The following is a 13,274-nucleotide window of genomic DNA, read 5'->3' as shown; positions in this document are numbered from 1 at the left end:
CTGCTCTTGCTATGGTTGTCAGTGACCTCTCGATATTTGTGGGCTTAATGTACTCAACCCAGGGGATTGGACACTATTCACCTTTCTCTCTCCTCTCTCTCTCTCTCTCTCTCTCTCACACACACACACACACACACACACACACTCACTTTTTCTGCCTTTTTGCCTCTTCATAAATAGTTCTTTGTGAACTGATCTTTGTGTCTTTGAATTCTTCAGAGTTTCCTTTGAACAGCTCAATTAAACCTAAAGAAACAGCTATAAGATGTATATCTCTGGTCAGATCTCCCTCTAACCAGTCAGTTCCATCTGAACGTCCCATTGGCTCTTCAAACTCAACTCCTCAAATTAAACACCATCATCCCTCCTCTCGCTGTTTTTTAAGCTCAATGCATGCATTTCCACATCTTATCCTGAAATTTGGGACTCATACTGGAATCCTGATTCTTCTATATCTCTCATATCCAATTAGTCAAAAAGCTCTATGGATTCTAATTCCCTTCTTATTTCTCAGAATTCATATCCAAATACATTTCAACTCTTATTTTGATGTAATTTTTGTGTTTGGTATAAGATATTGGTCCAGGGTACCTGGGTGTCTCAGTCGTTTAATTGTCTGCAGTTGGCTCATGTCATGATCTCAGAGTCTTCAGATGGAGCCCGTGTTGGGCTCCCTGCTCAGCAGGGTGTCTGCTTCTCTCTCCCTATGCTCCTCTCTGTCCCTCTCATGTTCTGTCTCTCTGAAATAAATAAAAAAATTTTATAAATAATTTTTAAGTAAACAAAATATTGGTCCAGTTTGATTCCTTTCTATGTAGCTAACCAGTTTTCCCAACACCATTTATTGAAGAGACTATTGTTTTCCCATTGTATATTCTTGCTTCCTTTATTTTAAGTTAATTGACCATATATGCGTGGGTATTTCTGAACTCTCTGTTTTTTTCATTGATCCGTATGTCTATTTTTATGCCAATATTATGTTGTTTAGATTATTATAACTTTGTAATATAGTTTGAAATCCATGAATGTAATGACTCTAGCCTTCTTAGTTTTTCTCAAGATTGCTTTTGTTGTTCAGGACCTTTTGTAGTTCCACACATATTTTAGGATTGGTTGTCCCATTTTTTTTTTTTTTTAATTTTTATTTATTTATGATAGTCACACAGAGAGAGAGAGAGAGAGAGAGAGAGAGAGGCAGAGGGAGAAGCAGGTTCCATGCACCGGGAGCCTGATGTGGGATTCGATCCCGGGTCTCCAGGATCACGCCCTGGGCCAAAGGCAGGCGCCAAACCACTGCGCCACCCAGGGATCCCTGGTTGTCCCATTTTTGTGAAAAATTTTATTGCAGTTTTTTTTAGATATTGCACTGGATCTGTAGATTGCTTTGGGTAATATGGATATCTGAGCAACGGTGATTTTTTTCTATCTTTGATAGTGGAAAATCTTTCCATTTATTTGCGTCTTTTTCAATTTCTTTAATTACTGTCCTATATTTTTCAGTGTGGAGGCTCTTACTCTCCTTGGTTAAATTTATTTCTTGGTATTTTATTGAATTTGGTACAATTGGTAAATCAGATTATTTTCTTACTACCTTTTCTGATAATTCATTGTTAATATATAAGTACACAACATATATTTGTATACTGACACACTGCAACTTTACTGAACTCATTGGTTCCGGGTTTTTTGTAGGAGTCTTTAGGGTTTTCTATATATAAAATTATGTAGTCAGGGCACCTGGGTGGCTCTTTGTTCTCCAGGTGCCTTTCCACATGCACTCCCCACTCTCTGGAGTGTCCTTCCCTGCCTGCTTTGCCTGCTTTGTTGGTTACCCTTCATGTTTCAGTTTATGTAACCTCTATTTCTGCTCCTATAGTACATGACGGTATTTAGTGATGAACACTTTATATGCTATCTCACTGTATGTGTTTCTTTCAAAACAGGGACTAAATTCTTCATCCCTCCACTCCACTGCCTTACAACACGCTTGTTTGTGATGGACTCCCTCCTTGGGAGTACTGGAGCGGGGCGGGGAGTGCCCGCTTGCAGATGGAGAGTGTGAATCCGAATCTCTGCTGGTTACTCAGCGCAGTGGGCACGCGAAAGCTTTAACTCAGGTTTTGCGCATGATCACCACCGATATTTTTTTTTAAATTTATTTATGATATTCACACACAGAGAGAGAGACAGACGCAGAGACACAGGCAGAGGGAGAAGCAGGCTCCATGCACCGGGAGCCCGACGTGGGATTCGATCCCGGGTCTCCAGGATCGCGCCCTGGGCCAAAGGCAGGCGCCAAACCGCTGCGCCACCCAGGGATCCCTCACCACCGATATTAATGAGCATTCAACCATCTGTGAAGCCCGGAGTATCCCAGTCTATGCCGCCAGTCTGCGCAGCAAGGAATACCTGAGTGCGTGCAAGGCGGATGAGGAGGGGCCAAGGCCAAATGCCCCCAGGCGATGGAGGCTGCGCGCAAGCGCAGCCGGAAAGAGAGCCACTCTTGCCGGCCCTCCTTCCTTTTCCAACAGGCTGCATACACTGCGCGCAAATAGTCATTTCCGGGAAACTGGTGCTGGCTTTGTGGGGCTCAACATGGAGACGACTAGGGGAACTGCTGAGCCGGTGAGACGCTGCTTTGGGGTCGGGTGAGTGGGGAAGTCAAGTCGGGTCGAACTTTGAACTCCCTCTCTCCCCTTTCTTTCCCCCTTTCCAGGTTCCCGGGGAACTGGTGTCTGTGGCACATGCTCTTTCTCTCCCAGCCGAGTCTTATGGCAATGATGTGAGTATGACGCACCCCCAGCTCCCACACACCCAGCTAGCCTGGCGTGTCTGCAGGGCCTGCCACGAAATTGTAACCCGCTGATAGCTGTGAACCCTCATCATGCCCTCCAGAAACCGCGCTTTTTCATGCATTCTAACATTTTTGGTCCACAAACCCAGAATAAATGCAGGTGGAAGTAGTTCCCCTACTTTTCTCGCTAGAACCACCTGAAGCTTTTTTTTATCTTCCAATGTCCAGGTCCCAAAATATACTAATGAAATCAAAATATCTAGGGGGTGCAGTGAATGTCAGAAATTAGTATTTTTTAAAGATTCCCGAGTAATTGCATTATGCAGTAAAGTGACGCTGAATTATGGTATGTCTTGTTTAGATCCTTAAGAAGAAAGCATATAATATTTTTGAGACAAGACACAGGGACATGAGAATAGTAGTAACACTCAAATAAAAATGTGATTGATGTATGTTACATTAGGGTATAAGATCTAAAGTTTAGCCAAAAAAGAAACCTCTAAGAGCTGAGAAAGTAGAGGAAGATTTCACTGAGAAAGTGAATCTCTAACTGGATCCTCCAAGTATAATTGGACAAATGACATGGTATAAGGCATGGAGATAAAAATGCAAATGGCTTTGCTGAGGTCAATGAAAATACATCATCTATTTGGAGTGGGAGATTGAAGTGGAACAGGTGGTGGGTACTTGATAAGGCTTACTTATAACCTATCCTGCTTCACAATACTGATTTAATTTTAAGTGTAATGGATTGGGAATTGGCTATTCGATAAACACAAATGATGATTATATTACAGTATTGAAAGTGAAGGGTGTTTCACTTCCATTATCTTACTTTGTTCTTCCAACAACTCAGTGATAATATGTGAATATACTGTGTCAGTTTTACAATGGTTTAATTCATTTCTCAGAAGGCAGTCTATCTACTGCTTTATATAGTCTCCCACACTTTCACTAGCTGCTGGAAAAAGAGCCAGTGGCTTATGCCATTGATTAGACTGTGCAAGCAGCTTCTTTTGGTAGGCAGTTTCCTTCATAAGGACAAAAGTTTTATATTTTCCAAATCCATTAGAGCAGTTTTTATCCATTGACAGTAACACCAAGTTTGGCAGTGTTGACATTAACTAGACATCCACAGACATCCTTAATTTGTTCTCTAGTAGCAGGATTGGGAGATTCTAACCTGGTATTCCTTACTCTTTTGCAGCCTGATATCGAGATGGCTTGGGCCATGAAAGCAATGCAGCATGCTGAAGTCTACTACAAGGTGAGTTGTCTGTCTTCCTTATTAAGGAGAATGAAACATGTAATTGTAGCGTGTGGTTCTTCACTAATCACTATTCTCAGCAAGTTAAACATATACATTTTGGAGATTTTACCCAAAGAGAATAAGGGGGAGGTGGAAGTGAATTTTGTTTTGACAATGGGGAGTTGTACTTCTTTGCCTGGTGTTCTGATGCTAACCAGTAAAATGATTCATAGCCCATAGTGGGCAACTAGTAAATGTTTGACAACTGAATGAACAATTCACAGAGGGCAATAACCAGCCAGTACTGGGACTACAAGGGTGTGAATGGGTAGCAAGGACTGTAGTATATTATGGCCCTTGAAAACTATGTTATGATTTCATTTGGAACCCTAATCTGTCTGTACTTCCTAATAATTCTTCTGCCCTTAGAACCATAAAGATTATCTGGGGAAGGGGGGATAGAAGTGTAAATTAGAGACTATGTTATCTTATGTCTGGCAGCTGATTTCATCAGTTGACCCACAGTTCCTGAAACTCACCAAAGTGGATGACCAAATCTATTCTGAGTTTCGGAAAAATTTCGAGAAACTCAGGATAGATGTGTTGGATCCAGAAGAGCTCAAATCAGAGTCCGCTAAAGAGGTAAGAATTCTCTCAAATATTGCCTAACATCTGACCAACAGTTATTTATTGTAAATATATTTTTATACATTTAAAATTTTTTCAGTACTAATTTTTAATGAAATATGTAAAGAACCAGCCTTTTATGTAATTATAAGCAACTAATAAGTAAATTATGAAATGAAATAAATGTTTTTCTGGTTTATAAGTTTTTTATGTTCATTGGATCTATTTTTTCTTTTCTTCTTTTTTTTTTTTTGACTTGGACATTGCATCCTTTCCTATCCAGCCCTTTCAGGGGAAGAGGAACAAATTTACTTCTGTCAGTAGTTTAGTCAGAAGGCTTGGATGGATAATTAGTAAATAGGGTACGGAGAGGTGATTAAATTCTCTGGATTTAAGTTCACATTATCATGGGCCTTGGATAATTGGAAATCTTATGTTTCCCATTGCTGACCTGATTATCATACTTTTACAGTGTGCTAAAATTCTTACAGTGGAGAAAGTATTTCCCTGAGAGTAGGTCCTTGGTTTATGAAAAATGTAAACTTTTAACACTGTTACTGTTAACCGTTAACTCTGTTACTGATCTTTGGAAAATTACCTCTAGTGAATGGACTTCTTTCTTAAATTTTAACTTTGTATCTTTGTGCCAGATTCCTGCTGCCTTTGTCTCCTTTGTGCTTCAGTGGAGATGAATAACTATTTTTGGCTGAGTTAACCAATAACTTAAAAACAAAACAGAATATATTTAAGAAATCATATTTTAATTCTGTAGTCAAGGATTTAAATATTTTGTCAAGTTAAAATATTGTTCATGTTGGGAAATATAAAGACAATAAATAACATAGACACTCAATGCTAGTGAAAGTAGAAATCAACTCAGTCCTAGTCTCTTTCACCATGGGTATTTTCCTTACTGAGGAAGTGGAGTTCCTTCTCCTGGCATGACTTTACCAGCCTCCTGCATTTATCAGCTAAGGCATCTTTTTGCCTTTATAGAAGTGGAGACCATTCTGCTTGAAGTTTGACGGGGTTGTAGAAGACTTCAACTATGGTACTTTGCTGCGACTGGATTGTTCTCAGGGCTACACTGAGGAAAACACCATCTTTGGTGAGATTCTTGCCTCTGGAATTGTTTCTGTATAAGGAGAGTGAGGGATCTGGTTTTACTGATGAATTAGTGACGTGAATAATTTGGGAATCATTTGTTATATATTTAAAGGTCATGTTACTGTTTGTTGAATAACTGTGAGATAAGATGGTTAAGTATTTTCAGCCTCATTTAACAAGATTAGAATTCCATATCTCTGAAGTTTATGACTGTACTGGAATGCTTTGATGTTAGTTCAGCTTTGTCAATAGATTTCCAGTGGGTTTAGAGAAGTAACTGGGACTAAGACAATAATCAATTCTATTCACCTTTCAGCCCCCAGGATACAATTTCTTGCTATTGAAATTGCTCGGAACCGGGAAGGCTATAACAAAGCAGTTTACACCAGTGTTTATGACAAAGAAGAAGAGAAAGAAGGCAACCATGGAAGAGGGAAGGGAGCTGACAGTGCACAGGCAGAAGAGAAAGGAGCCAACAGAGAAAGAGAAAAAGCAAAAACCAACAAAGGAGAAGAAAAAGAGAAAGAAGCCAACAAAGAAATCCACAAGAGTAGTGAAATAGCTATGTAAAGTAGACAGGGAATAGCACTCTGGAAGCTATGACTCAGCTAAGTCTACAGATACCATGATGCCACTTGCACAGACCCCTGTGGTTAAATGTATGTCCAGGGCACCTGGGTGGCTCAGTGTTTGAGTGTCTGCCTTTGGCTCAGGGCGTGATCCCAAGGTTCTAGGATCGAGTCCCGCATTGGGCTCCCTGCAGGGAGCCTGCTTCTCCCTCAGCCTATGTCTCTGTCTCTGTCTCTCTGTCTCTCTCTCTCTCTCTGTGTCTCTCATGAATAAATAAATAGAATATTTTAAAAAATAAATGTATGTCCTTGTGCAATTGAAAGACCTATAGCCTAATAATCAAGAGCTACTCTGCTTGTTCTCTTGTATGAACCAGCTTAAAGACTTTTAGTAGGGTTTTAGTTGAGTGTTTTTTGGTTCTCACCACTGGTCAAGTAAGAAATTTTATAAATAAATTTCTTTGGGTTCTTATGACTATATCTATAATTGACTTTTTTAAAAAAGATTTATTTATTTATTCATTCAGAGAGAGCGAGAGAGAGGCAGAGACACAGGCAGAGGGAGAAGCAGGCTCCATGCAGGAAGCCCGATGTGGGACTCGATCCCGGGTCTCCAGGATCACACCCCGGGCTGCAGGCGGCGGTAAACCGCTGCGCCACCAGGGCTACCCATCTATAATTTACTTTTAAAAGACATTTCAAAGTATGTGACACTTCAGATTTTTTTCAGGCATATGATCTCTTTGTCATATTTCTATATCTGTTTTTAAATGCTTATGATTGTTTCCTATAGTGAAGTTTCCTCAAACCTGTTGTAAGTTGTATATGGTTTTGGGATTAGAAGTTCCTATGTAAGAATTGACTCCTGCTATTTGAGTAAGTATAGTTTTCTGATTTTCTTTGATATATCTGGCAAAATATTTGATGAATACTCTATGGAGATAAAGCTGGGGCCTGAACCTGTCAGAGTAGTGAATGTAGCCCAATTCACATTAGAAGAGCAGGAAATGACCTCCTTAGTACCTGCTTCTCTTCTGGTATACAAGTTGTTACCTGAAAGCTAGCAGAAATTAATAATTAAATATAAAGCCTGGTAGAGTGACATCCCTTTCATAAAACTATGGAAAATAGCATACATTCACATAGTAACATAAAATGAACATTTTTAAATGATATTTTGTCAGACTCCAACAATAGACTAGTTGGTTTTCTATAGATGGAGGGGTTTCTTTTCATCTAATGACTTTTAGGAGTGCATGTTTCAGTTATCTTTACATATGTATAAAGGTTTGTGCATGTCCCTGTAGATGTGCTGACCTTGATTGCTAAAACTATTTAGAAGAAGCCACAGTGTTTATAGTGCATACATTAAATAGTCTTAAAACTCTAATCACATCACGATCATTCAAGAAAGGATCTTTCAGAGCACAGAAGGGGGAGAAGTGAGGCTTTTTTCCCCAGGGGACAGAAGAAAAATAAAAGTTAAACTTAATTGATGAATTATTTTCTAGGCAAGAGCTGAACTAGACAACAATTGTGCAGAAAGCAAATAGGTTTCTCTATGGATTCTTTTCAGCCAATTCTTAAAAGTATTTAAAACATTTGTTAGACTTTTCATCTTATAAAAAATTGCTTTTAAATGGGTAGCAGAGTGTTACTTTATACTAGACAGACTTTAAAGTCAAGAACTACTTTGCTTTATTGACTTTCTCTAGCTTATACATTCTTAAATATCCATGAACATGTGTCCATACATGTTGCCTGAGGACCTGGGGAAGAATAAAGATTATGTATACAGTTCTGCCTATGGTGGCCTTTTCCAGGTTATTAACCAGCAAGAAAACTGTCTTAATTACTTCCTTTTGATTTTATGGAGAAAAGAAATAAATCATTGAAAGCCTACTTTAAAGCAAGAAGCATCTCTGTCCAAGAACAAGGAAATACAAACTGGGAAAAGGGAGGGAAATAAGAACATGGAACACTTCAGCAGCACTGTAAGGACAGGAATCCAATACAGCATCCAAGGTCAAAGGGGAGAATGGGCAGAATTCTTAAGATGGCCTCAAGATTTCCACCCCTTGCATACATGCTCTGTATAATTCACTCCTGCATTTATGTTACTAACCATTTAATTTTGAATTAATCAAAAGGGAGATTATCCTAGGTGTGTCTGGCCTAATCACATGAGTCCTTAATTGAGACAAGCAGCGGAAGATACTCACCTATTGGTCTTAAGCAAAAAGCTGTGTTGTGAGACAAGGGAGCCATGTGGCAAGGATCTGAAGGTAGCCTCAGGGAGCTGAGAAGGCTCCTGGGTTGACAGCCAGCAAGAAAACGAGAATTTCACTCCACAGTTGGAAGGAACTAAATTATACCAATAACCAGTGAACGTGGAAGAGGACCTCAATTCTCAGATAAGCTTGCAGTCCTGGCTGATACCATGATTTTGGTCCTGTGAGACCCTGAGCAGAGGACGCAGTTAAGCTGTATCTGGATTCCTGACCCACAGGATTGTGAGATAGTAATGGGTGTTGTGTTAAGCTACTAATTGTATGGTAATTTGTTATGGAGCGGTAGAGTACTGCTGCAGACGCTGGTACTGGAAGTGGAGTGCTGCTGTATCAAGTACCTAAAATGTGGGGGTGTTTTTGGAATTAGGCAGTGGGTGAAGATTGGAGGAATTTTGAGGAGTATGATAGGGAAAGCCTAAATTTTGCTTTAAACAGTCTGTCAGTAGTAATACGGACTTTAAGGATGCTGTAGGCAAAGGCTCTAAAAGAGGTAAGGAACATGTTGGAAACTAGAAGAAAGGGAATCCTTTTAGTAGGTGATAGCATTGTGGCTAGAGTCCTGGAAGTTTGGGCTTTGAACCTTGCTTTGAATTATTTGGGAGATGTTATCAAGCCAGGCTTGATATGGTATGTAAACATCTATGATTTATTCAGAATGTGATACCATTCCAGTTATTTATCTCCATGATATCTTTTGGAGGCAGGGAAAGGGCAGAGACTAATTTTGACATTTACACAAGGGAAAATTACAATCATTTAAAAAATTTAGGCCGCTAAATTTCTGGTAATTTGTTGCAACAGCAATAGGAGACTAATAAAGAGACATTCACTGCACTGTCATTATTTATTTTGAAACTATAGTTTATTTTATTTTTTTTTAATTTATTTTTTTAATTTATTTTTTATTGGTGTTCAATTTACTAACATACAGAATAACCCCCAGTGCCCGTCACCCATATAGTTTATTTTTAAAATTATTTTATTTATTCATGAGAGAAACAGAGACAGGCAGAGACATAGGCAGAGGGAGAAGCAGGCTCCCTGTGGGGAACCTGATGCAGGACTCAATCCCAGGACTCTGGGATCACACCCTGAGCTGAAAGCAGACGCTCAACCACCGAGCCACCCAGGCATCCCTGAAACTATAGTTTTAAAGAAAAATGTTGTTCCAGATGATTGGAGACATGAACTGCACCCAAAGCAAGTTTCAATGATTCTAAACCATTTTGAACGTACTCTTCAAAGGAATTCCTGTAGCTGAGTCTGTGTGCATTAGTTGCCATTAATATAATTGGGAGTTATCTGAATTTACTTATAAGTAACAATACAATGCTTAGTAGTAATGAGTATGTGCTATTTGAAGCTTACATATATATTAATAAAACTCAACAGTAACTTCATCATGTGTTTAGACCTTAGACAAAATACTTTTCTGGAGAGCTGTATTTTATCACTGACATTTTTTAAAATTGCCAGATCATGGTGATAATTCAAACAGACCAGTATTTTGTTGGTTTTATTGATGTTTTTAAATTTTCTACAGATTATACTTTTTTTGCTTGCACACAATGCGGATGATTCTCACTATCTCACATTGGTACACCACAATTATACATATTCTTATTCAGATAAATAATCAATATCTTAAGAATTCAAAATTAAGGAATGTATGTATGTTATGTGAACGGCCATTTTCCCATGCCTACATATTTCTATCTCTAGAATTTTAGATGCTTTACAGATGTCAACATGATGTTGGTCTCCTGAAGTGTACTGCTTTCACATGATGACCATTTATAGGCCTGGCTAGCTTTAAATTTTTCCTACTCAGGCTTTCTCTGATTTCCTCAATATAAACTGCATTTTCGGGGCACCTCGGTGGCTCAGTCAGTTAAGCAAGCAACTTGATTTTGGTCAGGTCATGATCTCTATGTCCTGAGATTGAGCGGCAAGTCAGGATCAGCACTCAGCGGGGAGTCTGAAGATTCTCTCTTTCCCTCTACCCCTGTCCCCACTCACACACACTCTCTCTAAAATAAATAAATCTCTAAAATAAATAAATAAATAAATTATATATGTATATAAGTTGTATTTTCTTTAAGTATGTTTTCATTTTATAAAAATTAAGATTGAATTGGGGCACCTAGTTGGCTCAGTCAGTGGAGCATGCAACTCTTGATCTCATGGTTGTGAGTTCAATCCCCACGTTGGGCATAAAGCTTACTTAAAAAATTTAAGTGAATCATAAAGTAATTGGCCCTCCATCACATAATGGTAGTGTTGGGATTCAGATTCATATCTTTTGGTTATGAATCTCATTGTTTTTCCAAATCCCACTCTAGATTCAGCTCCTTGCTAGAATAGAGACAAATAGTTTGAGTAAGGAATCAATGTATTTAGTAATCATAGGTAAGAGCATCCTAGTGTGGATTGTTGTACTGAACTAATTTAAGCTCCTCAAAATTTTTGTAATTTCTCTTTGTCTTTTTCCTTCTTATCTCTGCAAGAGACTCCTTGTTCCATATGCAACTCAGACTTGTTTAAAAAAGATTATAGTATAATCATTTTAGTATATCTGTATGTTGGCAAATTGAACACCAATAAAAAATAAATTTATTATTGAAAAAAAGACATGTCAGGTGGGCAGTAGAAAAAAAAGTATATAACTGTAATGTTCAGTTTCATAATTATGCTTTAATTTCTTAACCTTCCTATGAACTGAGATTTGGCTGGTACATTTCCCTCAAGTGTTTTGTAGGGTTTTTTTTAAGGCTTTACTCTGTCTTTCTGAAACTCATATAAGTTTTTCAGGATAAATCACTGGAAGCTCCTCTAATAGATTATTACTGGTTGGTCTTTACATTGAAAAGAGCATAAAGGAAACAAAAATGCCTTAACTTAAAGAAGAATAAGCTTTTGCAACTGGAAGTTATCTCAGAAGTCTAATACAAAAATTGTGTTTATGTGGTGAAAAAACAAGGCACTAAATAATGTGCTTTACCCGATTGAAAAATCCTCTATGTATGTAAAGATAATTTATTAATTTACTTACTATCCTTCCTTTTGCACTAAGAACACCCACCAAGACATCATTCTGTAAGGTTTCCTTTGTCCTAGATATACCCTGCACAGGATGCTTTCTTCTAGAAAACAGTTTTAAAATACTCACCATGCTTCTCCTTGATTTAGGATTCTTCTGATGTCCTTTCGGTTTACACAAAAATCTGGCCAAATTTATACAATTCTGAGAATTTGGATAATGTTTAAAATAAAAATCAAATTATTGAAAATTCCCATGTTTTTGGCTATTTTTTAATTAAATATTTATTAAGGGAAACAAGGCTTCTATAAAGTTTGTCAATCTTAAGGTCATTTTTCTTCCACAAAGTCACTAAAGGCCTATATGTTGTCATTTGGTGTAGGGAAGATAAACAAGGGAATTCTTTCTGCCTCCAGCCCCTGGCATCCATTGAAATAAGTTGATTGCCTCTTCATCCTGGATAAGATTATGAACTTAAGGACACTTGCTTACCTGCCCATCTCACATCAATGGTGCATTTATTTTAAATTATCTTTTTTTGGGATGCCTGGGTGGCTCAGCGGTTGAATGTCTGCCTTTGGTTCAGGTTGTGATCCCGACTCTGGGATTGAGTCCTGCATTGGGCTCCTTGTGAGGAGCCTGCTTCTCCCTCTGCCTATGTCTCTGCCTCTCTCTGTGTGTCTCGTGAATATATAAATAAAATCTTTAAAAAATACATATCTTTTTTATTATGGATATTTTAAACATACACAAAAGTAGAAATAATAGTATAAGGAACCCATAAATACCTGTTACTCAGATTAGTTATTAACATTTTGCCACATTTGCTTTATTTAACCTTTTTTTATTGAAGTGTTTTAAAACAAATCTCAGACATCATATTATTATTTTTTTAAATAATAAATTTATTCTTTATTGGTGTTCAATTTGCCAACATACAGAATAACACCCAGTGCTCATCCCGTCTTATTTAACCACTATATATTTCATTGTGCATCTCTAAGACATGGATACTTTCTTATATAATTGTAATAATAAATAATATTTTTAACTGATATTCAATGATAGCAAAACTTAAAAGTGCATATTACAAATGATACTCAGGAAATAGTCCTTTAGAGTATATTTAAGGAATAGGTTGACTGACGTATGAGTAACAGGATATATTTATGTGTACAAGAGAATTGGTAGATGAGATTAAAAATATGTATTTGATTCACTGTGGGCACTAATAATGAGCCATAGATACTGAGCTAGATGTCTTACATACATTTTATCCCTAACATATAGGCCTTATTAACCACATTTTACACATTAGGAAATTTAGACTTGAAGAGATTTTAAGTCCTGGGTTGCGATTTTAGATTTAATTTAGGTAGTAGTGGCTAGATATTGGAAGTTAATTTTAATTTCTGGGTAGTCATATGATGAAATCTGCTCAAGGAAGGTCAAACAATGTGCTATATTGAGTAACTACTAAGTACTTATTCTGGATTGATTGTTTAAACCTAATCCTTGTATTTTGTGATTCAAAAACAAATCTTTTTATTATTTTTAAGATTTTATTTATTCATGATAGACAGAGAGAGAGAGAGAG

At 37.7% G+C, this 13,274-nt stretch overlaps 1 protein-coding gene across 2 annotated transcripts; it reads left to right on the top strand.

The window, feature by feature from the left end:
- Positions 1 to 2,188: 2,188 nt before the first annotated feature.
- PBDC1 (polysaccharide biosynthesis domain containing 1) lies at positions 2,189 to 8,248 on the top strand. 2 transcript variants are annotated; one of them, XM_072816506.1, is made up of 6 exons: positions 2,189 to 2,625; positions 2,717 to 2,782; positions 4,002 to 4,061; positions 4,545 to 4,685; positions 5,667 to 5,778; positions 6,094 to 8,248. In XM_072816506.1, the coding sequence occupies exons 1-6, from the start codon at positions 2,596 to 2,598 to the stop codon at positions 6,345 to 6,347; spliced, it is 663 nt and encodes a 220-aa protein (XP_072672607.1). In that variant the 5' UTR covers positions 2,189 to 2,595; the 3' UTR covers positions 6,348 to 8,248. The 2 variants fall into 2 exon arrangements, with proteins under 2 accessions (XP_072672607.1, XP_072672606.1); XM_072816505.1 differs by lacking the exon at positions 2,717 to 2,782 and having other exon boundaries at positions 2,500 to 2,648.
- Positions 8,249 to 13,274: the final 5,026 nt, after the last annotated feature.

The sequence above is a fragment of the Canis lupus genome, chromosome X (assembly GCF_048164855.1).
Source record: "Canis lupus baileyi chromosome X, mCanLup2.hap1, whole genome shotgun sequence".
NCBI lineage: Eukaryota > Metazoa > Chordata > Mammalia > Carnivora > Canidae > Canis > Canis lupus.
The sequence above is the reverse complement of the archived record's forward strand: the minus strand, read 5'-3'. Positions and strand labels throughout refer to the sequence as shown.